Genomic DNA, 27,366 nt, shown 5'->3' with positions numbered 1-27,366 from the left:
ATCTCAATAGCATTTTCAAGAGTAGTTAGTCTCACATTTATGACCATATTCAGTTAGGTTCAATCATTTGGGTCCAAGTTTTGAAAATCCAAAAGACCTTTAAATTTATTAAGACTATCATCATAGTCATATCTCATTCACATTTAAGCATCACAATTCAAGGCTCTAGACTAAATCATTAAGTATAGACATTCAATTATGATCAAAATATAACTAGGGTATTATGAAATAAAATATGTAAGTATTTGTTCAAGAATTCAACTCTTTCACAATTCCATCGAACACGTCTATGGGGCACATGGAAGAACACAATCTATGTTTTAGTTGGCCTTACATACCTATAACAAAGAATATCTTGTCGAAAATCAAAGACTATAAACCTTGAACCCTAGCTCTTCTCCTTCTCTCTAATCTCTTTTCTCAAAAGTTTCTTACACATAAATAAGAGAAAACTAGCATTAGGAACTGATATGAGGCAGATTCTAGTCTTAAAAGGACATAGGTTCGGTATAAGAAGGGTGGAAAAAGGTCCAAAATTCCCTTATGAAGAAAATATCTAAGAAAAATAGGGTCAAGTGCATTATTGGCATGCCAACCCAAGCCTCAAATAATTGCGGCACATTTTGGGCGCACTGGTGGCGCATCGCACTAAACCCTAAACTACTGCAGCACTAGTCTTCGATAAAATGGTCATAAATTTTTACTCATAACTCGAAATGAGGCAAACTTGGAAGCGTTGGAAAAAGAATTCAAAGAACTTTAATCTTTTAAGTCATGGGCCACCTAAATCTTAATATTCTAAAAGTTATGGTCATTTGAAGTTAATCCTTATATAATGTTATACTAAAACTCAATCGGTAAAGGATCTTTGAAATTGACTTAGTACCAGAGTTTCCTCATGACCCTAATTCACCTCCAATATACTTCAAATACTTAGAAATTGATCCTAAATATATATATATAATTAAGAGTCATCGGGCTCGGACCTATGCACATAAGAAGAATGGCTCGGATCTTAGCTAAAAAAAATTCAAGGTATATTAGAGAAGTTTTATGTTGAGGTGTTTTTGTGTTAGTAAAGACCTAGTATAGGTGCTGAACGAAAGGGAGGAGTTCATGAGATGATAGATATAAGCTAGGCTTATGATTTTGAAGAGAGGCCCCCATGTTATTTAGATGGATATGAATATACCTAGGCAATGAGGTGTAATGAATGGATAAATAGTAATTAAGTTATGAAAGGAGATGAGGTGATAAATTGTAATTAGACAAAAAGTGAGACGAGGATCAATTACTTGTCATGAGGTATTAGTAGGAGAATATTTCTTAATTTCACCTAATAGTTGTAAGTTGGTATAGTATGCGAGCAGTGTGTGATGTGCATGTTAGTACTAGACCCTAAGCTTGAATTTAAAATGAGGATAAGACTCATAGCGGAGTTAACACTAAGCTGGAGGATTGGAGACATACCTTGGAGTCTAAAGGGTTTAAACTGAGTAGGACCAAGACAGAGTACTTAGAGTGCAAGTTCAGTGAGACACCTCAGGAGGTTGGTGCGGAAGTTTGGCTTGGTGACCAGGCCATCCAAAAGAAAACTAGTATCAAGTACCTTGGGTCTATAATACAAGGCAACGGGGAGATTGATGACGATGTCACACATCATATTAGGGCTGGGTGGATGAAATGGAGGCTCGCCTCTGGTGTGCTATGTGACAAGAAAGTGCCACCACAACTTAAGGGAAAGTTCTATAAAGTGGTGGTTAGACCAGCTATGTTATACAGGGCTGAGTGTTGGCTAGTTAAGGTCTCTCACATTTAAAAGATGAAAGTTGCCGAGATAAGAATGTTAAAATGGATGTGTGGGCATATCAGGAGTGACAGGATTAGAAATAAGGCTATTCGGAATAAGGTAGGTGTGGCCTCAGTAGAAGACAAGATGCGGGAAGTGCGACTGAGATAGTTTGGCCATGTGAAGAGAAGAGACATAGATGCTCTAGTGCGGAGGTGTGAGAGGTTGGCCATGGATAGTTTCAAAAGAGGTAGGGGTAGACCGAAGAAGTATTGGAGAGAGGTGATTAGACTGGACATGATGCAGATATAAATAACCGAGGACATGACCTTAGCTAGGAGGGTGTGGAGGGCTCATATTAGGGTAGAAGGTTAATACGAAGTCTCATTACCCTGCCTTATCAGTAGGCACATTAGAGCACTACGAATTTTTTGTGCTGTGATTTCTGTTATCAGTTATTACTCTTTATACTTTCAGTTTTTTATTATTTTATATGTGTCACTTACGTTATTTGCTTTTTGCATACGGCTTTGTACTTCTTGACGTATCTAACTTCTTCTTATACTTTTATTAAACTGAGGGTCTCTTGGAAACAGCCTTCCTACCTTAGTAGGAGTCAGATTTGCGTACACATTACCCTCCCCAGACCCCACATTGTGGGATTCCGCTGGGTGGTTGTTAGTAGTGGTAGTGGTGTGAAGAAAGAGGGGATAGCATTATGAGTGTGATAGTGTTAGTTTTAAGATTTGATTTAGTAGGCTTATCATGGCATATGTGAAAGATTAAGATATTAACTTGCGAAGAGTGTGTGTTACAAATGGAGGGTATGTGACCCTTAGATGTAAATAATGAATTGAGGCTATGTCATTTGGTAAGAAGAGGCTTAAGATGTATATCCAAGATAGAATAAAGTTGTATGAGGCTCTAATTTTTTGAGTTGCTTTGGGTGACTAGTTAGTATCCTTTAGCTACTAATGTGGACAAGGTTGGATGTGAGTTTTTCTTTTTATTTAGTATCTATAAGAATTGGGCCGAAGGGAGTTCTATATAGATAATGATGAGTCTCCTATTATAGTTCAAGTTTCCTTCAACTAAGTTAGGAATATATAAACCTAGAAGATGGGCGTTAGCAGACTAAAGAAAAGAGGTTAGATCATAAAAGTTAGGGAAAATGGATGTGTACGCCAATAAAAGCAGCAGGTATAGAAAGATTATAAAAGATAGAAGGAATTTAAGGGAAGTATCTTAGAATGAGTCCCCAGTAGCATTTTGGTATCTTCAGGCGTAGTATAATTGGAGAGTTTAAGTGTTCTTGTGAATAGTGATACTTTGCCATGTGGAGCAATATGCTTATAGCTAAGTGTAGAGAATCAGTCTGCAGGCTCAGAGTAGTGACCTTCAAGCTAAGGGAGAGATGATGAGGTAATGAACCAAAGTGGGTCTTGAATTTTAAGAAGTGATGATTTAAGTTGAACAAGATGAGACATCAATGTGTTTCCATCTCTTACATTCCTTATATTGCAGTCGAGGTGATACCCTACTCTTGCCCTGTGTATGAGAGCCATATTTGTGGCCTAGACCCATGTACTTCATATTGATTCGTGTACATGCTCAATTCCTAAAGTGAGAAGTGGTAACTTCCTTTAGCGATCCCGATCTTATTCCTTGAATCTATGAATTTCTAGCCATATATTATAGGGGACATGCTATATGCTTTCATTTTTCAAAGTATGCTCAGTTTTATAAACTTGTGATAGGCCTTAAAAGTCTGATGAGATCATGTTACATTATGAATGTTCTCAAATCAGATTTTTTAAATGAATCGTGCTTATGATCTGTCGCTCTAAGCCCTTTTAGTGTTCCTTTCTTTTCAATATTGATAGGATGTTAATAATAGTAGATAAGTGGTGACAGATGGGAGAGAGTGTGTATTCCATATTGTGATAGTTGTGATATGATTATTACATTTAATGTTATAGATGTAGAGGAAGAGCAAGATGGGATCTTGTTGTGTGAAATAAATAGGTAAGAGTATTTTGGTGTACCTCTTGGTAGAAGGTAATGCAATTGCCGGTATAAATATGCTAAGATTAGCATGAGAATTATGTTGACTTCAGATAATCCATAAAGTGGTTAGAATAATAGGCTTTCATGTGTGGTGGTCATTATATGAGTGATTGCAATAGACTATTGATGATTTCTTGTTAAGGGTTTCAAGTAAGTGTATTAGGATAGTTATAAAACTAGGCTTGAATGTGGTATTGATGGAATGTGGATGAATGCACGATGCATTAGGTGTTTCTTGATTTGAACTCGAGGTTGGTTGAATGAAATAGAATGGAAGAATACTCTTGAGATGAGGTTCTCTATAGAGGTATAGAACATGAAGCTTGTGGTCTAGATTAGCATAACTTTATTAGGTGTAGTACCCTGTGACTTAACATTAGGCTTGAACATAATAAGAGCATGCAATTAGACTTGGAGTCCTATCCCTTGGTGAAGGTAGTCATATGTATCCTTGTGGAAGTTATGAGTTACAGCGGAGAGAGAGTTGATGTAGAAAGAAGAGTATTTTAAGCTCGAAATCTATCGGTCATGTTGCTTAATTCATAGTCATCATACTCTTATATTAGACTCATAAGCCTCTTTCCCGAAGTTATGAGAATTTTTGATGAAAACGTTGGAGATTATAGCTCTACTCTCATATTTTCTTTAGTATTGATGTTGAAGGAAATGTTCCTATTCCTATCTCTGAGATAGTACCTTCTTGAGTTCAAGTAATTGCATGAGTTATTCATGAGCTTGAGTCTTTGAGTTCTTGCATTATATTGTTGCTTTCCAATGATGATTTTAATGGTAATATTCTTTTTTCCTATCTAAGAGTTGATGTCTATTTCGAGTTTAAGTATATGATGAGTATTCTTTAGTCCAAATAATGATGGATTGATTGTTTGAGTGTTTGAGTATCTGAGTTCTTGATTTTTGCTCATGCCTTGTGTAATTTCCTAGCTTGGTCATTATTCGAGGATGAATTATCCCAAGGGGGAGATATTGTAACGTCCCAAATTTTCTTAAAGGTAAGATCGAACCATCCTTCATATGTGTATGGGGTTATATCGGATGATTCATAATTGTGTGCATGCATGGAGGTTAATTCTTTAGTGTGAGAATAGATTTGCAGATGAATTAAGGTCATAAGGATCCTCTATCATAAAGTCGAGTTGAAAGCTTCTTTATCGATTGAGTTTCGGTAAAAGATTTTACTTGAGTCAACTTTAAACAATCATATCTCCTATAATATAAAGAATTGGATGGCCCATGACCTACCAAATTAAAGGTCTTTGATTCCTCTTTCCAACACTACTAAGTTTGCCTCATTTTGAGTTCGAAATAAAAGTTATGATCGTTTAACTAGAGTCTGCCAGATCATCAAAAGTTACGACTCAACTCTACGACCCGTAGAGTTTTCTACGAGTCATAGGAAGGATTAGTAGAAACCTTGAACACTTAGAAAAATTTCAGTCTTTAGGGTCTTTTCTAAAAGTCTTGATTACGACTAGTAGAAATTCTTATGACTCATAAGAATGAGTCGTAGACTTTAGTGTCACATTCCAGTAGCTATTGGAATGTGCACAAAGTTCATACGAATGGGTCTTTTCCCAACTTTATCAAACTGAACCCAAGTTGTTTTGGGACTAAAATCAGTCTCTTATCAATACCCAACGTGTCATTCCTCTCATTATTACTTAGAATATTTTGAGAGCAAGGATTAGGAAGAAAAAGAGAAGTAAGGATTCAAGAGTTTCAAGACAGAGTTTCAAGTTTCGCTTTGATAATCTTCATTCCAGGTATGTTAGGTTAATCACAATATTGGATTGAGTTCGTCCACATGCCCTACATCTAATTCTATCGATTGTTGAGAATGAGTTTAGTCTAACCTAGTTTCTTGAATTCCGAATGAGTTAATCCTTCTTCTATTAAGTTTCATATAATTATGTATTAAGATTATTGTTGTTTTCTATCTATCAATTGATTGAAATTGTTGTCCATTGCTACTTTCCAGCGAACCCTAATTGATTTGATAATCATGACTTCTACATACATATTTTTGAGTAAAGATGATGACCTTTATGCATTAATGAAGAGAGTGATTTGAACTTATATATATATATATATATATATATATATTATTGAGTCTAAATGAGTATGAGTCGAACATGAATGATTGAAATCGAGAACAAATTTTGACGAGATGTGAATGATTTTGAAAGCATATTTTACTGAAAGAACTTGATGATTTGAGCATGAGCATTGATTTTAAATGAGTTTGAGTTTTCATATGAATTGAGTTCTTAAGTCATCCATGTTTTTATTGAGTCTTAAACCATGTTTTATGAACGTCTTAAATAAGCATGAGTAGAGCATTGAGTCTAAATGAGTTGAGCAATGAGTTGAGATGTGTTGAGTTTTGAGCTAAGTTCAAAAAGAGACTAAATGAGTTAATCTAGTATTTTATTCATTATATGAGCCTAATAAAGTATTTTAGGAGTAGTATTGAGCATCGATTTGGGTAAAAGTAGAGGTAACTCAAACCCCATTAACTACACAACCAGCGTAAGATGGAGGTTATGCCTCTCTAAGTCCTAAAACGATAGACTTTGAGTAATTTTGGATCCAGTAAGTGTGAGCGTCCCTTACCCTGGCAAGGTATTGGACGGCAGTGACAATGACAGTTTTAAGCATTGTATCATCACTAGCTCATAAGTGATGGCTGTCGGTTAGAGAAATTCCTCAAGAATTAAATATTATATTTTTATATATTGAGTTGCATCTCTTATTGCATATCATTTAAAACATTGTACTATTTTACTTTATGCTTTAATTGAGTTGAGTCATTTCAGAGTGAGTCCTTTGAGTTGAATTGCATGAGGTTGAGTATTGTTGATTGTGTTCCTTTCCAACTCTTTTACATACTCATGCATTCTATGTACTGACGTTATTTGTCCTGCATCATTTTATGATGCAGATGCAGATAAGGTATGAGAGATCATCAACAGGCGTATCATTGAGGATCTACTTCTCCAATTTTGGTGAGACCTCTTTGCATTCGAATGAGCTACTTTCTTTTCAATCACTCCTTTATTATTTAGTAATTCTTTGAGGTTGCCGTGGATTTGTCTCGGCGAGTAGAGTTGAGTAGAAAGATTCTTTCAGAGTCTGTTTTTAAACCATAATTTCATTATTGAGTTTATGACATTGAGTTGCATTATACTTTGAGTATTTTTAATTTATTATTTATTATGATGATGTTTCTAAATGTCCACTTGAGTTAATTATCTATTGAGTCGAGTCTTTCATTGAGTGATTGAATGAGTGATCAAATCAAGTGGTTCGCTTGGGGCCAGCGATGGTCTCTGAGTGCCGGCCACACCTAAGGGTACCCACTCGGGGCATGTCAGCTAGTATCATTTACTTACTCAGTACATTCCACGTACTGACATATACTTCTTTTTATTACATCCTTTTATGATGTAAATTTCGGCATTCGTTCTCTAACTCATGGCTAGTGGGATGTAGTGATTTCTATCAGTAGATGGTAAGACTTCATTCTTCGAGGGCAAATATATTTAGAGTTCATAGTTTATATTATTTCTTACCAGTTTTTTAGAGTAGCTTGGGGATTTATCTTAGTTGCTTACCAGTAGTAGTAGTGTTTCATAGAAAGTCAGTCAACAATTGTATTAGTTTTCAAATAAATGTGTATTTCAGTCACAATACATTTTTAGTACTTATTTATGCTATATGAGTTCGTCCAGTATATTAACTTTTGCATTTTCTTTCAGTTTGAGTTTGTATGTTTCACGACAGGCCAAGGGTTAGCTTGGGGCCATTCATGGTTTCAAGTACCGTGTTACGTTCAGGGTGTAGACTCGGAGCGTGACAAATATGATATCAGTGCACAGAGTTCAAGTGTCCTAGAGCATCTATGAAGCCATCTCAATAGGATCTAGTTTATGGTGCGGAAGGCCCCACTTCTATAAATGAGAGACTATGAACATTTAAGAAACGTTTATTTTTTATATCTAGATCGTACAATAGAGTTGTCCCTTAAGAAACATATGCAAATTCTTGTGTTTTTCTAATTCGTCTAACTATTCCTCATCTTCGAGGTGATAAAAATACTATAGCTCAATTCCTACTGATAAGATGTTCTTAAATAGAACTATTAGCATTTCATAGATTACACAAAGAGCTTGAGAGGAACCCATGCGTTAACCCTTCAATTCAAAATCTTACATCCTTATTTGTGTGAATCATGTTGTAGCGCTAAAATATGATATGCATTAAGATTCTTCTATAATCCTTCGTTACATAGAACATCCATGAAAGGAGAAAACATGTGTCCAAATTCATGAGTAGTATTGACACCCAAATGACAGTGTGATTTGGGATTTTATGATTTATAAGTAGTAGAATGGCCCAAAATTAGAAGTGTGAATCTAGAATTATAATAGGCAAAATGGTGGAGATAATGAATTATCAAGGTATAGTTATATATTCATTAAGTTAAAATTGAGGTGATATGTCTTCAGGTATTATTTAAGGGGTAGTAAGTTGATGTAGATCTCATGGTAGAATGTAGAGAAGACATCATTGGTTAAGATGACTTAGATTATGGTTGAACTAGAAAGATAGTTTATGATAATGATATTAGCGAAGGTATAAAGTGTGAATCATTTTAAGATAAGAAGTCCACATCGGCAAAACACAGGAAAATTGTTGGATATATAAGTAAGCGAGCCTTACCTACTAGTGACACGTTTTAAAGCTGTGTGGGCTTAGGCCTAAAGTGGACAATATAACTAGCGGGTTGGGCCGTTACAAATAGTATTAAAGCCAGCCTTGTCGATGTAGGCCAGAGTTCAATTGAGTTTTCTTATATATATATCATATGATTTCAAGTCTTTTAAAATTTTTAAAAAAGATTATGCTTAAATAACTTCTTGATCATGAAGAGAACATCTAAAAAGGAGAAATTCAATTCATGAAAGCTAGTGGAAAAGAAACGAAAATTAAGATTATTAAAAATAATATGATTAGTAGTAAACATATTGTAAAAATATTGAAACATATGCTTTATTAGTTTAGCTTGGTCAAGGATCCAAATTTCATCACCATCTTGAAAAAAAAAATCTATTGATGACAGAAAAATTATAAACTTTAGTATTAGCATCACCATAATTATACCACTAAATTTTAAATCTTAATCTCCAAGTCAAGATAATTAAATAGGATATCAAAAGTTCTCTAATTTCAATTAGCAATTAAGTATTGAAAAAAGTAGCAATAATTAGATTTCAATTGTTCAAAACATCCTTAACAATAATTAGAGAAATGAGGGTAATTAAACTAGTAGGTCTCTAGCCTAAAGTATTGAGCGATAAAAATAACATGATTCGTGTTAAGCTGAATTAATAAAAAATTATGATTAAAATGAGTCTTGAGTAGATGTGTGATAGAAGCATTAGGAAAATATTCTAACCAAAGGTCTTGATTAAGCACATCATAAAAGTCACTGGCGACCAACTACAAGTTGTTAACAGATGAAGCAATTAATTCAAGATTATCTCATAATTTTCTCCTCTTATTAATATCAATGCTATCATAAATAACACTTAACTACAATGTTTTTGATTAGAAAGAACGGAAATCATAGCATGTATTTCCTGATTAGTTTGGCTAGAGTTAGTCATCACACTATAAAAAATGCTATTTTTCAATCTATCTTAAGCGGGTACCTTTAAATATCATCAAATTCAAATTCATCCTCAAGACATTGTGATTTTTCATCCAGTCCCTAAAAGCTACAATATAAGGCTTATAATTTTGAAGAAATTCTTTAAAATCCCTTTTGAAAGTATCATTACTCTCACCTAGGGGTGCCAAATATACGGATTGAGTTGAAATTAAAAATATCAAAATGGTTGGAATAAAGATTGGGTTGGGTCATGACCCACTCAAATACACTTTGGGCTCAAATATGGTGGGGTCAAATGGATTAAAAGTCGGATTGAGTCATGACCTATTCAATTTGACCCGCTTAATCTCAATAATTTTAACATGTTGTTTACCTTTTATAACGACAATTTGAATTTCAACTCAAGAAAATTTTAAAAATAAGTTACAAATAGATAGATAAATCCTAGAAGATATAAAAATAGATAGTAACTCATACTTTTAATATGTGAACATACATTACGCCAATGCAAATAAATAGTTTTAAAACGGTTTAAATTGAAGTTTAAATTGCGTTCAATGGAAGATTTTTTTAAAATGAATTAAGGCTTGAATGTGTTGAGATCGACCCAATTCAAATTAGAAAAAATTGCATAAATTGGACTCATCAGTGAAATTATTTACCCAAATTAGACTCAACTCAAATTATTTACCCTTAATAGACCCATGACCTAAACTATTTATGCGCCTACCCCACTTTCTCTTTTCTTATTTCACTCGTGACGTCAGCATCACAACTATGGATTAATCCTCTGTGATACTCTATTGGTATATTGATACCATATCGGTATCATATAGGACTGCGCTTAATTCTCTATAATACTCCGTCAGTATATTGATATCCTAACGGAATCATATAGGATCAGACTATTTTTTTAAGAAATAAATAAGAAATAATTAAGAGAAAATGATAAAAGTCACAATCTTATTTATTAAACTCTAAATTAGTAGGAAATATATTTTTATAATTTTTTTCTCTTTTTGCAATAATTGTATCTAAATTATGATTCTTTTTTAAACTATTTTTAAATTAAAATATTGAAGAATTGAAACATACATCAATGATACCATGACAGTATGTAGATATACGGTAATGATATCATGGGTGATTGAGTAATCTCAGCGAAGGACTGAAGCAAACCTCAATGAAAATAAGTTACCCTTTGATACCACAAGAGTGTATATTATACTTTGATGGTATCAAGGAGAAAGAAACAATCCTTCAATAAAGACACTGCTCAGTTACTCTTTGATACCATCAGAGTATATTTATATACTATAATATATTGTGATGATATCAGAGATGAAAAAAAGAGGTAGGCGCTGATGTCAGCATGACGTGAGCGCGCAAATTTAAATAAAAAGGAGTATGAAAGTAATTAGACATTTAAGAATAAGTGTTTTACTTTTTGGGGATATAAGTATTCTTTTCTCTTCGAATTATCTTGAACCCAACTCATAAAATTATGAACGAGTTGAACATATTATCTATATTTGAGCTTATTTTAACACCCTTATTCCCACCTCTAGTGTTCCAGACTACCGAAGAAAGTCTATTTCCCACCAAAGGGATCAAAGAAACACTGACTCATTAAGAGCCCATTTGGATAGGCTTATTTTAAGTATTTTTTAAGTTAAAAAAGCTTTTAAGCTCTTTTATGATGTTTAGATAAATGAAAAAAGTGTTTTTGGACACTCATTTTAAGGCGGGCAAAACAACTTTAAAAAAGTTGAAAGTGAAAAGCTAGGATTTTCAATTTAGAAAAACAACTTAAAAAAAGCTTATCCAAATAAGGTCTAAGACACTATCTGTACTATATTAAAAGCACGAAGACCTTTAAAATGTTGATCGAACTTTTTATCCTTCATTAAAAGATTTTGCTTTAGAAAAAATCATCGTTTCACCATATCCTTCAATTATTATTTAATCATTGAGTAAGAATAAAATTTCTAATGACAAAAAATTAAAAAATAAAAATACAAGTAATTTGAGATGGAAGTCTTCTAAAACTAATTTTATTCTAAGACAGTGCAAAGAAAATTATTTGAGGTAAAATAAGTCTCCTAAAATTAGGTGTACTCTAAGATTAATTTTTTGGTTAAATAACAAGGAAAAAAAGTTGCTAATGAAATCATTCTTTGTATACTAATGAGGCCATATTCATATAGGTTTAGTTTATGAACCCATGTTATTTTGGTAATTTATTTATGGAATAAAAATAAAAAATTCCATATTATTCCATATTGAAGTATCACCTTTTTGGAGGATTTTTTTTTTTTAACTTTTATAAATTGAGAATTTTCTTTTATTCTATCATCTACAATTATTTTTTAATATTTAAGATTATGAAATCAACTCAAATTCAAAAAATATTTTTTCCTATAGGTAATGGTTGAATTTCCATATATAAACGTGATATTCCAAATATGAAATCAATTTAAATTAAAATAATATCCTTTTGTTGGACCAATCTACATCAACCATAATAATGATTTTAAATAAACACACAATTCTATATTACATAGGATTTTAAATATCTAAATAATATTTTCTTTATTATTAGATTCTTACCTCTTTCTTTTTTCGTAGTAACCATAATTAGGATTCTAAATAAACAACAACTCTATATTACATCGGGCTTTTAGTTTATAAACATATATTCTTTATATTTTCTTTTTTCCTCTTTCTTCTTTTGTAGTATATATAATTCACTGACCATAATTATTAGAGTTTTATATAAACACATAATTCTACTTTCTTCTTTCATTGCTTATAAAAATAGATATCACGTACTTTTATTGCGTTGTTTGGATTTGATTTTACACTTCTTCAACATGTCTGTAATTTTGGCCTTTTTATTCAAATTTAGTTTGTTGAGTTTTCATATTAATTTTCATAATGACGTTCTAATTATTCAATTGAGGCTGCAAGTGATATTAAACATTAATTTTAGGTTAAGATTTGAATTTACTTACTAGGCATATCTATTTTATTTGTGATTCAATCAACAACTTCTTATGTTCATCTTTTTTATTGTCTCTTTTAGTTAATAGCACATAAACTTCTTATGCCTTTTGCTGTTGATTTAAGCGAGAGAAATTTAAAGGTACGTTTATGTATTATAATTTTGTATTATTTTAAATTTTATTTTATAGCTTAATAGACAATTTGTGTATATTAACTCAGTTAATATCTTGTTACTATTTTTAAAAAATATATTTTAAAAGTGAAAAATCTCATGTATATTTTAAAGTTATTTATTATTAGAAAAGACCCGGAAAAGGTAGCGAAATCATATTATTTTTTTTTTTGATATTTTGTCTTTTTTTTTCCAATTATGTTATAACAACGTTATTCTTCATTAGTATTTTTTAGGTGGCACTATTATTTACCGAAATCAAGTTAAATGAAAGAGTAAAATCTAAAGTAGGTATATTAGTTTATATATATATATAACATATAATGTAAAGCCTCTTGGTAGATAAATTTCAGTTTTTATCCATTGTAGCTTTGGATTGTAATCTTTTGAATTATCAAAATCCTTTATGTTAATGTTAATTTGTTACAAGTAGTTGTGTTATATTATTATGTTCATATATAATGTAGTTTGTTTTTTTCTTGACCTTATTGTTTAGGATATGTTTTTGCGTATCAATACTAACATAATTTTGACTTTTGATATTAATGATGAATTTTGTTCACTATATTTAATTTTGCTCTTAATTGCTAATGTGATGATGAATTATCATGTTCTTCTTTAAGTAAACTTTTTATTATGTTCCTCTTTAAGTAAACTTTTTATCTTAGACTTTTTATGTTATTTTTTTTTAAAAAAATGTAAATGATATAATAAGTTATTATTTTTGTATATATTTACTATTAATTAATGCAATACACACGTGCAAAACACGTACACTTAATTAATTTTAATAAATCAATTAAGAATTGAAGTCCAAAATTATTCTTTATTAAATAAATATTAATTATTTTCTAGATTTTTTTCGATATTTTCTCTTTCATTCTTCTTTACTATTGTTGTTTTAGAATAAGAAAGTAGATTATTTTTTCTACAAAAGTAAGTGTTCAAATAAAAACCTTCAATTTTTTTATCCATTTAGATTCAAAGTCTAAAACCCTTTTTTAATTAGTTAAATTGAGTAGCCAGAATTTTGGACAGATTGATTGACCTCGAGTGCACTAACGACGTCGTACTCATGACTACGTCCTTGTAAACCAAAAACCCTGCTAACTCCCTCCTAAAACCCTAACAACAATGGCGGATTGTGAGTCGAAATCAGAACACAGAAAGATGAAAAAGATGAAGACGAAGAAACGAAAGCAACATAGCACCGAAAAAGAAGATGAAGTCTGTAACAGACCTTCAAAATCCCATCGCACCGAACAGCTGGCTGGTGAAGTTGAAGAACCTATAGTTGTTCCGGAAACTGAAGAAGTAATTAAGCTACAGGATTATTCCCCATGGAGAAATCTACAATTGATTTTGTCCCTTCAGAATAACTCTATCCCTCTTCAAGAGTCAGTACTAATATTTCATTGTTCTGCTATATTTTGCTGATAGAAAATTTCGGTTTCGTTTCTGTTTTGGAGTTTTTTTCGCTTTGTTTGCAAGTTCTCCGATTTGGTTTTCGGAGAATTATTTTTTTTATTAGTTGGAAGAGAAACTTGCGTTGTGTTTATGATAGTTTTATTGTCTTCTAAGCAATTATTCTCAATCCAAGCTAGTTGGGTTCAGCTATATGAATAATCACTATAGATGAGGATTAATCATAAATTGACTAGTTTTATGCCGTCTGTCAACGAAGCAATGTTTGGACAAGAATGGAAAACAACTCTTCAGGAAAAAACAGACATCTAAGCTGGCAACTCGTTCAAACTTTTGAAAGAAAGAGTTTCACCAAATGCTTTTGCAGAAACTGTTTTTCAACCAAAACTAACTGTTTTTTTCTTCTAGATTTTGGTTGAAAAGCAGTTTTTTTGCAACAAAAAAACTGTTTTTTTGTTTTTGGACAAATGGTCCTCTGCTTTACCAAATAATTGACCCAATTTTCCAAATTATCAAAATTGACCAAATATGTTTTTCTTCTTCCTTCCTAGTTTGCCATTAATGGCTTCTTTTGCTTCTTCTTCCTCCCTCCTCCTACTCCTTCTTCATCTTCTTCATTCTGCTTCGTCTGCAGTCTGCTTCATCTTCTCTTCTTTTTTTCTAAATATTCGACATACCGAAAACGTGAACTGTTTAGAGCAAATTATATATCAAAAGACTCGAAACATCAAGATGATTTCATATCTAAATTTTTGGGACTGTTTAAAGGTGATTTTGAGTTGATTGTAATTGAATAATCAGTGTATACTTCACGTATAGTTAAGCTATATTCAGCCTTTTGAGTGTATTATAAGGTATAATCAATGTATACTTCTTGTGATTTTTGGCTATTTTTATGTAAATAAAACATGACTATATTTATTGTAAACTAATTACTTTATTGTATATATTTGAAACTAGCCCCCCCCCTCCCCCTTATTGATGATTTTCTTCTAACAAACTAATTCTAGTGCAGAAAATTGGAGCTCGCATATAATTATGTGAACTCAAGAACAGAAGGGGCTAGTGAAAGCAGAGAGGAAATTCAGACAGTAAGCTTTTCGAGAGTGATAGTTTTCTTTAATAATTGGGTTCAGAGGATACTGGTTTCTTCTGAAAAGAAAATTAGGGTGGAAGGAGACAAGCATGCGATGGAAATTGCAGGGTCATATTTAGATTGCAGATGTTGGGTGATTTTCAGGTTCTGCTTGGAGGAATCAAAAAAGATGGGTGTTTCATTACACTTCTTAAGGGACTTGTTACGGGTTATCCAATACATTTCAAGGGATGCATTGATACATTTGGGTGATGAGCCTACGGTTAGTGAAGAGTTGGAGTTACATAGCATTGTGCTTGATTGCATATCCTTGCTCTTCTCATCTCATGGCGGTATTTCTAATGAGAATCTGGACTTATGGATATCATTGATTGGTGTGGTGCTTGAATTTGTCCAAAAGGTTCTCAATGATAAGCTTGATGGAACGAAGGCGGGTACTTTTGCCAAGCAGTTGTCTTGCTACTTGCTTGAGCCATTTGTTAAGTTTCTAAAGGTCCATCCAACTCGTAAAAATGGTTTCGGCGAGTTTATAGATAAGCTTTTTGAAGATTTGGTGATTTTGTGGGATACGTTAGATGTTCATGGCTGTGAAAGCAATCCAGAATGGAAAAGAAATCTATTGGTGTTGATAGAAGAAGTTTTGTCACAGGCATTGTTCCATCCAACTCATATTGATGGCTTTTTAAGCCTCCAAAGTACATCCAAGTATAGGCATTCTGATGATAAAAAATCAAAAGAGGAGAAAACTTTCATAAAAAGTTACCATAGACACTTATTTGATAAATTGGGGAAGATTATAACTGGGAAGAATGCATCAGCACTCAGTGGTGCTGGAGAGCTGCTTCGCCTGCTCATTAATTGTATTTATATGAAAAATGGGGTAGTTGGCGCAGAAGCATTTAGGCACCAGGATGGCAATTCTACTGCCTTTTCCAAGAGGTCTTCCAACAGTTCTGTGATTTCAACAAGTCCTCCTTATTATGGTCTGGATGCAGAAGCACGAAAATCGGTTTTTGATTTTTTTGTAGAGATTATGGAACTTTTCTTATCAGAGATTTATACTCACTCACAAGCCAATCTGGATGCTGGAGTTTTGTATTTGGGTCTTAGCACATTAAGATCTATCAATAAGTTTCTTGCAACATGTGTACAGGAAAAAGTGTATATACGAACTGAAGATACCTCCGAAGGGGCTTGCTTTAATTTTTTGAAGTTAATTTATGATGCGATCATGTCACTTACTGCAGAGATGAATTGGTTACTACAATCATTTGGCTCTTCAGAAAAACAAATACCCGGGCAATTGTTGATTCTAGTGGCCAAGGAAATTTTTCTTGCTATTCATTATTTAGTGGATATTGAATACGAGGTTGTTGGGGATGATCTAGGAAAACTGTGGGGGTCGGTACTTGCTCTTACAGCCAGTAGTCACACTCTGATGAACGCTTCAGATCAGCATTTGTTGACTTCAGAGGTACTTAAGCTTGGATGCAGACTGGTTCACCTCTACAGTGAACTTCGACAGGTTTGTGGGTTTTCTCTGATTAGTTTGCAGACAGTTACTTTGAATTGTGGAGGGATAACTTAATTTTTTTAGAAAGGTATGACACCTTTACATAACACCTTAGCTTCATGAACCGCTATCCACCTTCTTCTGCACCCTTTGTGCTAGTGATAATGCATGAACTGACTTTTAATTTTATGCTTTACTATTGTTAATTTTTGTGGGGATTGAACCATTTTGTGGTCCTTCTTTTATCCTGAAATTTATAGGTTAACATTGCCATATTCACACTTAGCAAAGCTGTCAGAGAAGTATTATCATCATTCAGAAGCAACGAAGCATTCAGATCTACATTTCTCTGTCACTCATTTGCTAATTCTCTGAGCATGTTATTATGCTCTCCAGAATTCAGACTTTCCATCAGAAATGCTGTCAAGTCCATTCCTGAGGGCCAAGCAAGTGGATGCATCCGACAATTGATTGTAGATGTTGCGGAATCTCTGGAATGGATAAAATCTGAATATCAGTTCCCTGCTGAGAGCGATTTTGCAGAACCGTGTTTCAGTAGCTGTGGCACGCTTTGCTTTGATCTAAAAGCAGAGCTTTTGGGGAAAAGTTTGACTGAACTGTATACCCTTATTCTCGACTCAATGATTATTACTACCGGTAATAGCAACCTCATTGCTCTTACCATGAAAGATTTGATGGCTGTTATCCGCCCTGGTTTGAGTAGCTTGGTCTCACAAGATCCAGACATTCTCAACGTGTTCTTTACTCTGGTAACGGGCAGAGCATTCTGTAAGGCAGCTGCACTGAGGAATGACATTCTCTCAGTATGCTGGATTGTGGTCTTTTTCTTTCGTTTATATATGTCTTGCAGAAGCTTGCAAAGACAAGCCATCAGCCTGATGCCTCCAGATGCATCAAGGAAGATGTCAAGAGCACTTTCTGATTCTTTTTCCGCTTATTCTGCGAAGGACTGGTTGGAGAGGACTGTTTGGGAAGACGAAAGTTATTTTTCTTTGGTTGTCCAACCTTCAGCTCCTCTTCCTGCTGTTATACATATTATTGCTGAGTTTTGTCATCAGCACACTGAAATAGATTGCTGTCCCCTTATTTATGTATTGAGTGGCATGGCTCTTCAAAGACTTGTTGATTTAAATAGGCAAATCAAGTCCATTGATTACTTGCTTCAGAGGAATAATAATCTCGTCCAGGCTAGGTTAGATGATGATGCTGGTCTGTTATCATACTCCAAGGATACTAAAAAGTGGAAAAAACATGTCTCAACTCTGAGGAAAGAGGCAGCAGAAATCACAGAATTCATGATGAGATATCTCTCATTAGTGACTGAAGATAGGATATCTAAGTCATCAGTTGACCAAGTAAGCAGTAAGGATACATATCTCAATCATCTGTGTGAAACCGAGGTATGGGATCTTGGTACTGGCTCTATAGATGAGAAACTGTTTCCATCTGCTTTGTGGTGGATTATTTGCCAAAATGTTGATATCTGGTGTCATCATGCTTCTAAAAAAGACTTGAAAAAGTTTCTTTTAGCTTTAATTCAGAACTCCTTTCCTCGTTTAAGCACGAATATGAGTGAGCTCAGGAAATATGTTGAGAAATCTGGCTACGTGACAGGGGTCAACCGACATTTGGTTTCAGTGGAACTTCTGAGCAACACCATTTTGTATGAACAAAGAGTAAGTTCTTGGGTAGCTTCTACAGCATATACATTTAGCACTGTTTTAGTTTACTAATTACCATCAATCGTCATGCATTACATGTCACAACTTGTGAAAGAACCTTCGATGAATCCATGTCAAAGTTACTTATTAGTCCCTCAATTAAGAAAATCTCAGCCAAAGAATGACACGACTAGGGAACAGGTTATGTTCTTTGGTTCAATTGCAGATTTAATGGGTATAACGTGAACATTTTGATATATAAACTGAAGTAAAATTTCATTTACTTATAGAAAGACCCACAAAAACATTTTCATATGTAAAATCTATCCTGATATGCAAATGGGGCATGTGTTGCAGTTATTGCCTCTACAATTTGAGACTCAAGTTTGAGTCCTCCTGGAGTCAGGTTTTTATATTCTGTTAAGAATGATCTATCGATTTCAAGGACCATGATGGGTTGCAGGTAGATCACGTAAAGCTGGGTTGCTTTGCATTAGTGATCACATTAGCATCCCAGAGTTGTTGGGTACTTTGGTCACTTCTCAAGTCCAGGTGTATTATATTGGATAATCCTATTCCGCTTACCCCTCGCTAGTTTATCATTTTGTTTATTGTGCTATCTGGTTGCCTTATTGAGTTCTATTGGAAGTGGTAGTTTCTTGTGGTGTTCTAACTGTTATCTTATGATAGCCCATTTGCAGGCACCTGGCATCCATATTTTGTCAAATCTTGAAGAAGTCTGTATCAACAATATTTTCATATGTTGGAGAAGTTGATCTAAAAAGTACACCTGATTGGGAAAAGGCTATACATGTGCTCGAAAAGTCATCAACAAGATTTTTCAGAAGCAATCATCCACAGGATAATGACTCATTATTGATAGAGCCAATCCATCATTTACTAAGTGACATACCTGCTGAACCTTGTGAAAAGGAACTAAGTCCTTTTAACACAGAAATCACCAGATGCCGGGCATTTCTCAACCTTTTGAGCTGGATACCGAAAGGACATCTTAGTTCGAAATCGTTCTCACTTTATGTGACTAGCATTCTCAATATCGACAGGTAGTATCACTCCTTCACCCTTTTTGTTGTTACCGTCAGACGTTAAATGCCTTTAGCATTAGCTGTTGAAAAGATTTTATATATTGATTTGAGAACTACAAGTTAGTAATTCAAACTTAAATGTTGGTTTGCTAAAAAGGCTTGAATATTTCAGGCTTGTAGTCGGCTGCCTGTTTGATCAGCATGGGTCAGTAGCTTTATGCAACCGTTATGAGCTCTTGAGTTTGCTTATGTCCTGCCGGAGAACCTTTAAAAATCTATTAGTGGCATCATGCGAAGGGAAGAAAGGTCATCAATCCTTGCTAGCTAGCTTCTTGTCAGAGAGCTCTCCTGTTTTTTGGCTTCTGAAGTCATTATCTTCAATAACTGGTTTTCTGAGTGTGTTTTCTCAAGAGACTTCTCCTCAATTGAAACATATGATTTTCTCGTTGATGGATCACACATCTTTCATCCTTTTGACTCTGTTCAAAGATCAATTTAAAGCTATTCTTGCTTTGGCTGCTGGGAAGTCTTATGGAGGAGCTATCAGTTCTGCTGATGGCCACAAAGAGACTGTTCTGAATGAAAATGGTCCGTGTTCAGATCTCTCTGATAATGATGATGCATGGAGAAGTGTTTCATCTGTAGCTGGGACCTTAACGGGACATGCACGGGACTTGCTGGACTCCTTAAATGTAGCTTTTGTTGACAGAAAAGTGGGTAATTTAGCTGGGTGTCAGGAAATGGTTAAAGTTTCACCTGTAGTCTCCTGCTTTAAGGGCTTCTTATGTGGTCTAGCTTCTGCAATGGATAGTTTGGATATTAAAAGTAGCAGTGCTCTTTTAGAATCAACAAGCTGCAACCTCAAAATGAAACCTTGTATAGAGACATGTGCAGACTTGTTAAACTCTGTTTTGCTTTTGTTATTTCTTGAGGGAGATCAATGCACTCAAGGTTTGTCTAGTACCCACTCTTCTATTGTGACAGAATATTGCAATGAACTATTGGCAACAGGAACTCATCAATCTAGGGACTCTGCTGATGAGGTTAATAATGTGAATAAGGAAGAACACTATTCTGGTTCCGCTGACTCCTTACCGTCCAAGGACATTAAGAATGACTCGCAAAAGTTCAGAGGTATTGAGTCTCTTTTGGCCAATGTGGACTTTGAGCAACAATATTTGAGAAAATCTTTATTGCAAGGACTTTTCACAGGAGAAAATCTTGAAGCAGCATTTTGTTTGAAGCAGATTTTCGGTGCTTCTTCAGCTATTCTAAAATTTTCGTTGCATACCAAGTCTACTTCCTTGCCGAATAATCTTCTTCCCGCACTAATCCGTGTCTCTCAAATCTTGCTTTCTGAGTTTGCCAACCATAGTGGGTCACTTGAACAGTTCTCTTTTATTTGGTTAGATGGTGTTGCGAAGTTCATTGGCGAACTGGGAAAAATATTTCCGCTGCTTAATCCTTTGTCTTCTAGAGATTTATTTGTCAAGCAAATAGAATTGCATTTGAGGGCCATGGGGAAGTGCATATCTTTACAGGGGAAAGAAGCTACTCTAGCATCACGAGAGATAGAATCAAGTACCAAGATGCTAAATGGTCTTCCAGAACATGACCTATCCAACTCCCATTGGCTAAAACACTTGGATGAGTTAAAATCCAGATTAAGGATGTCATTCGCGAATTTCGTCAGCAGAGCTTCTGAATTGCATTTATTGTCTGCTATTCAGGCTATTGAGAGAGCATTAGTTGGTGTGCAGGAACACTGCATTATTAACTATGAAGTAACTACTGGAAGTTCACATGGATCAAAGGTCTCTGCTAATGTTGCTGCAGGCATTGATTGCTTGGATTTGATTCTTGAATCTGTGTCAGGTACTATTTTATATCCAAGATTTACTTCCAAATACTAAGAGAACAATGCAAGATAGGTACCATATCTTTTATGTCAAAGATCTTTGCTTTCATTTGAACCCCACAAATGATTAGCATCTTTTTCTCACAGGTCTTACATTATTTTGTACGGATTTTTAAAATAAGAGAGCAGTGTTATCAAAGGCGAAAAGCGCAAAAAAGCTCTAAGTTCTGTTGGGGCTTTAAGCACAAAGCACAAATAAGGTGTGGACTTTAATGAAAAAAGGCGCAAAGGGACAAAAAAATATAAATATATATGTTTAGTCCAAGACTAATGATTATAAACATGAATGACAAATATATGACCAAAGAAATTGAAAAAAAACTATGATAAAGTGAAATATCAATTGTTTAGTGTTACTTATTTAGAAGAGGCTCATTGGCAAGGAAAAGTTTGCCTTAGAACCTTGCTGACTACACTGAAGCGCACAGCGAGGCGAAGTGCTCAACACGTTTTGAGCCTCGCTTCAGGGCTTAAGCGCGCTTAAAGTGCGCCTTTGACTACATTGTAAGAGAGAGAAGTTAAGCTCTTCGGATTGCAAGAAAGATCAAGAAATGATGTGTTTATTTTCCAGTTTTTTACCTTGTGAAGGATAAGAAAACACTGGTTCTTGTCGTCTTGTCGACGTGAAATTAACTGAATAGCTCTAACTGTCAGATGCTCATTATGCTATTACTAATGGTTTGGATGTGAAAAAAGAATATCCTAATGGTTCGAATGGATATGTTCGAATAGTCGCAGGGCTGTTTAAATAGCTTCTACTTCCTCCCGATGTTGCATTAACATGAAATATGAAAGCTCTGGTTTGGACAGATGAGTAACTTAAGAGCCTGTTTGGATAGACTTATTTTAAGCAGCTTATAAGTTGAAAAATGCTTATAAGAACAAAAAAATAAGTTGGTGCAGCCAAACTTATTTTTTTTGACTTATAAATTGTTTTCAACTTATAAGCTACTTAAAATAAGTCTATCCAAACAAACCCAAATATTTATTGGGGCTTATTTTAAGCACAAAATGACTTTAAGTTGGCCAGCCAAACAATCAAAAAACCTGAAAACAACTTATAAGCAGCTTATAAGTCAATCCAAATGGGCTCTTAGTCATAAATCTCAAGAGCGTTGATTGGAGGGGAGAAAATAACATTGTCTCCCTGAAAAGGGGGGACTTTTGATTCTTTTTGTCCATGATTTCACACTTTTTTTAAAAGAATCTTTTGAATGGGAGGTGTTTACTTTTAAGAACACAATTAATCAAAAGGAACAATAATTGCCTTGGCTTTGCTCATGGCATGCTTCATATTAAGTTGCAAAAAAATCCTGATACTGTTGCCTTATACTTAGTTTTATAAGATTTCTGCATAACTTGTGGTTTTGTATGTCCTTTTCTTTTACAGGTCGTAAGAAGTTGGCTGTGGTCAGAAGGCATATCCAGAACTTAGTATCGTCTCTACTCAATGTGGTCATGCACTTGCTAGGCCCCAAGATATTTTTCAGAAATCCTAAGTTCAGGAAAGATTTTGCTGAACCCGACCCTGGCTCTGTCTGTCTTATGTGCATTTCAGTGCTGACAAAAATTTCGGCCAAACACATTTTCTTCCAATTGGAAGCGTGCCATATTGGGCAGTTATTGCATATGCCTGCTGCAATATTTCAGTGTGTTTTCCAGCTTTGGACATCCAAAGTTCCTCTTTGTTCTAATTATACAGGAGGCTTGACTTCCGGAGAAACTGGGGTTCCTGGATGCGAAAGAAGTGCTGTGGATAGAGAATTTTGCATAAAGCTATATGCTGCATGCTGTCGAATGCTGTGTACTGTTCTAAAGCATCACAGAAGGTTTGCTACCTCCTTTGTTCTTGTTTCCTTCAAACTAGAAATATTTGTGTCCTTCTTTACGTTGTTCACAGTGGCAATTTATGATGATTCCTGGGGAACTTTAAAAGAGATAGAGAGACGTTATAGTTATGTGGATGTTGAGCAAATTTTCCTTTATAAGTCCTAATTTATTATCTTGGTTTCCTCTCTAATATGTAGTGAGACACGGCGCTGCATCGCGCTTCTGGAAGATTCAGTTGGCAGGCTTCTTAATTGTTTGGAGATGGTATGCACCAGTCCAGTTGGAGGAGATTATTTTGGATGGGAAGTGCAAGGAGGAGTAAAATGCGCCAGTTTTCTTCGAAGGGTGTATGAAGAGGTAAGGTTACTTCTAATACACTCCTCAATAATGGAACTTCCAATTACTCAAGCTTTAGGTTAACATGATCCAAATACTTCCTGCCTGCATCATATATAGTTGCCTTTTTCCTTTTCTGAAAAAATGGGAGTAAAAGGCTAATGGATTTCGGGCTTTACAGGTTGCTTTTGGATACTTATCCATAGGCTCACCAGCGCTTTATGATTTGAAATTCATGGCCCTGGCAAAAGTCGAATGTACTATAAACAGTGCTCTACTTGGATGAACTTGCCTTGAGCTTCATCCTTATTATTTTAAAAAAAAATTATGACAAGGGAAACCCGCAACCGCTATCCTTTGAGTGCGCACAGGGTAAAACCCCCGCTCTTATGCAGTGGCTTGCAAGCCACACAGAAGAGGTAACCCGCACTAGGCAAGCTTGATGCGATGAACTCGATCCAAAAGGCAAACCGCTTGCTTTCGCTCGCAAGGGGTTTCGAACTTGAGACCTCCAGCATGGAAGTCCAAAGCCCAAACCACTGGGCCACCCCGAAGGTTCATCCTTATTTTTGGACTAGACCATGTTAGTCTTAAGCTTGATTTAGTCATCAGTCAGTTCTGAAGTGGTTGTTCCCATTCATTACTAGCTTGGTACTGAATGTTCTTTTTTATCCGTTTACTAGCTTGGTAGTTGGTGTTGAATGTCAATAATAAAAGTTCCATTAGTTATCAAAAGAAAAGTTCTGAGATTGTTGAGACTAGAAAACATAGGAGGCATATTATTGGTCCACTCTTTTGATTTAAAGATAATTTGACGACGTTGGTTTCTTGTCTCCATTACATTGTTAGAAGGGTACTAGTGCAAGTTTCAATTTTGGGTCATCAATGCATTAGTTATGTTCACTGTTTGTCCATTAACATAAATCCTTTAGATTTCTTTCTTATGTCTACTATGACTGTCGAACAAGGGTGATAACCAAAATTGCAACTACCGGATTATTAAGTTGTCAATCCATACTATGGAAGTGTGGGAGAGAGTGGTGAAATGAGGATGAGAATAGGAGTGTCTATTTTCGAGAATCAGTTTGGATTCATGTCAGGGTGATCAACCACAGAGGCCATCTATCTTGTGAGGAGAATGATGGAGAAGTATCGGAAAAAGAAAAGAGACTTACATATGGTGTTCATTGACCTTGAGAAGGCCTATGATAAAGTTCGGAGGGAAGTCATGTGGCGATGCCCGGAGGCAAGAGGTGTATTGGTGGCATATATTAGGGCGATAAAGGAAGTGTACGAAGCAGCTAAAACATGGGTAAGAACGGTTGGAGGAGACTCAGAGCACTTTTCGGTAGAGATGGGGTCACATTAGGGATCAACTCTTAGTCTGTTTCTATTTGCCTTGGTGATGTATGAATTGACGCGAGAAATTCAGGATGAGATGCCTTGGTGTATGTTATTTGCGGATGACATAGTACTGATTGATGAGACACGCAATTGTGTTAATGCTAAGCTTAAGGTGTGGAGACAAACATTGGAGACTAAAGGGTTCAAGTTGAGAAGGACCAAGACAAAGTATGTGGAGTGTAAATCCAGTGAAGTAATGTATGATGAAGGCGTGGAAGTGAGGCTTGACACACAATATGCCAAGAGAGACAGATTTAAGTGCCTTGGGACTGTTATTCAGGAGAGTGGGGACATCGACAAGGATATCACACATCATATTGGTGCAGGTGGATGAAGTGGAAGCTTGCCTCTGGAGTCTTGTGTGATAAGAAGGTACCACCGAAACTCAAAGGTAAGTTCTATAAAGTGGTGTTTAGACCGACATTGTTATATGGGTAGGAGTGCTGGCCAGTCAAACTCATATTCAGCAGATGCATGTTGTGGAGATGAGGATGCTGAGGTGGATGTGTAGTTATACTAGGAGCAAATGATTAGAAATGAGGATATTCAGAATAAGGTGAGTGACCTCCGTGGTGGACAAGATGAGAGAAGTTAGGTTGAGATGGTTTGGACATGTGAAGAGGAGATGCGTGGATGCACTAGTGAGGAGATGTTAGTTATAGAGGATACGAGGAGAGGCAGAGGTAGACCAAAAAAGTATTTGGAAGAGGTGATAAGACAAGATATGACTCAACTTCAGATTACCAAGGACATTCCTTAGATAGGAGGGTGTGGAGGACACATATTAGGGTAGAAGGTTAGTAGATAAATGTAGTGTTGTCTTGCTTAGAGTGGTTGGTGTTTGCCATTGTACTAGCTGTATTACTGTTGTTCTTGTTTTTGATAGCCATTAGTATTTATTATTGTTTTCAATACTCTTATCCTAGTATGTTGTGTATTGTGTTTCGATTATTGCACTATTTTGTTGTAGTTGTTGCTTTCTCTGGTAGACTTTGTACTGTTTCCTTGTGATTCACTATATTTTCTTCTTTGTATCTGGAATTGCTGCATTTGAATCGAGGGTCTTTCGAAAACAATCTCTTTACCTCCACGAGGTAGTGGTAAGGTCTGCGTACATTCTATCCTCCCCAAACCCCACTTGTGGGATTTCACTGGGTATGGTATTGTTGGTTTTGTTGTTGTTGTCTACAATGACTGTCCCCTTTCTATATTGCAGATTAGGCAGCACAAAGATGTCTACGGTGACAATTGTTTTCAATTCCTGTCTTGTTACATATGGGTTTACTGTGGATATGGTCGGCTTAGAAATGGAATCATCCGGTAACTTTTTGTTGTATTCACTTTTGATTTCATGTCAGAGGCACAATATTATTTGCATTTTCATTCCTGTTCTCCAATCTTAATGACTTTTTTCTTTTCAACTCCAAAGGGAAATCGACGAAGCTTTAAGACCTGGTGTCTATGCTTTAATAGATGCTTGTTCAGCAGATGATCTTCAACGTCTTCACACAGTATTTGGAGGTGAACAATCTCAACCTGAACTGAAGTTTGAAAGAATATTAAGCTATTAGTTGCCTCACTATTTTAATCTTTTTATTTTTGTAGAGGGACCCTGCAGAAATACCCTTGCTACTTTGCAACATGATTACAAGATCCATTTCCAGTATGGAGGAAAAGTGTGATTGATCATCATAACTACTTTTGTTGGCAAAGTCTCTTTGTGAAGGATCCCGTATCTCAACTGCTTTTGCGTGCAAGTCTTCAGTGTGAAGGAAAAGGATAAGACTTTGCAGAGTAATATTGCCAATGAAGCAACCTCGACATTATGCAACATTGCTCACAGGGTTAAAGGCTTGCAACGGGCGGTGTTCAACTGCAGCCCGTTTTAACAGCAATCAGAAATGCCCCCCTCTTTATCCATTCTTCAAGACCTATGGTTGAAGGCTAATCAAAGAATGCAAATTTGACATTGGTCCCTTGGGGACATGCTTGTGCTCTGCTGCTAAAATGTTGTAGCAAAGTGTATACACACACGCCCTTCATCAAAAGCTGAGACTCAATTCTATACAAAAGAATTTTTGCTGAGCTCTCGAACCTTGGGAGTTCCTGTGTACCGGTATGAGTAGAAGTATTACATCTCTTTTTAATTATGTGATGATTCAAGGGTACCCGGAAGTTGTTGCTTTGCGTTAAGGAAAATGAGTTTTGATCAAACATTTTCTTATAACCCTTCATTTATGAAACAAGAAAAAATAGAACCTACTGGCAGATTGTGCTGTAGGTGCTGTTATTCCTAGCTTTCATCGTTGTGTTCATTGTTATCTGATGATATATTACTCTAAGTTTGTGGTACAACGCTACCAAGAAAAAAATAGTGAACCTTTTGTTCT

General features: G+C 35.1%; 1 protein-coding gene across 1 annotated transcript; it reads left to right on the top strand.

Annotated features, from left to right (window-relative positions):
- The first annotated feature begins 13,673 nt into the window (after window positions 1–13,673).
- LOC129876632 (uncharacterized) lies at window positions 13,674–27,331 on the top strand. The gene is made up of 10 exons (XM_055952116.1): window positions 13,674–14,123; window positions 15,167–16,772; window positions 17,021–18,457; window positions 19,133–19,506; window positions 19,661–21,363; window positions 22,797–23,235; window positions 23,434–23,593; window positions 26,193–26,296; window positions 26,406–26,497; window positions 26,582–27,331. The coding sequence occupies exons 1-10, from the start codon at window positions 13,861–13,863 to the stop codon at window positions 26,656–26,658; spliced, it is 6,255 nt and encodes a 2,084-aa protein (XP_055808091.1). The 5' UTR covers window positions 13,674–13,860; the 3' UTR covers window positions 26,659–27,331.
- The last annotated feature ends 35 nt before the right edge of the window (window positions 27,332–27,366 follow it).

The sequence above is a fragment of the Solanum dulcamara genome, chromosome 12 (genome assembly GCF_947179165.1).
Source record: "Solanum dulcamara chromosome 12, daSolDulc1.2, whole genome shotgun sequence".
In the NCBI taxonomy this organism is placed as follows: Eukaryota; Viridiplantae; Streptophyta; class Magnoliopsida; order Solanales; family Solanaceae; genus Solanum; species Solanum dulcamara.
The sequence above is the reverse complement of the archived record's forward strand: the minus strand, read 5'-3'. Positions and strand labels throughout refer to the sequence as shown.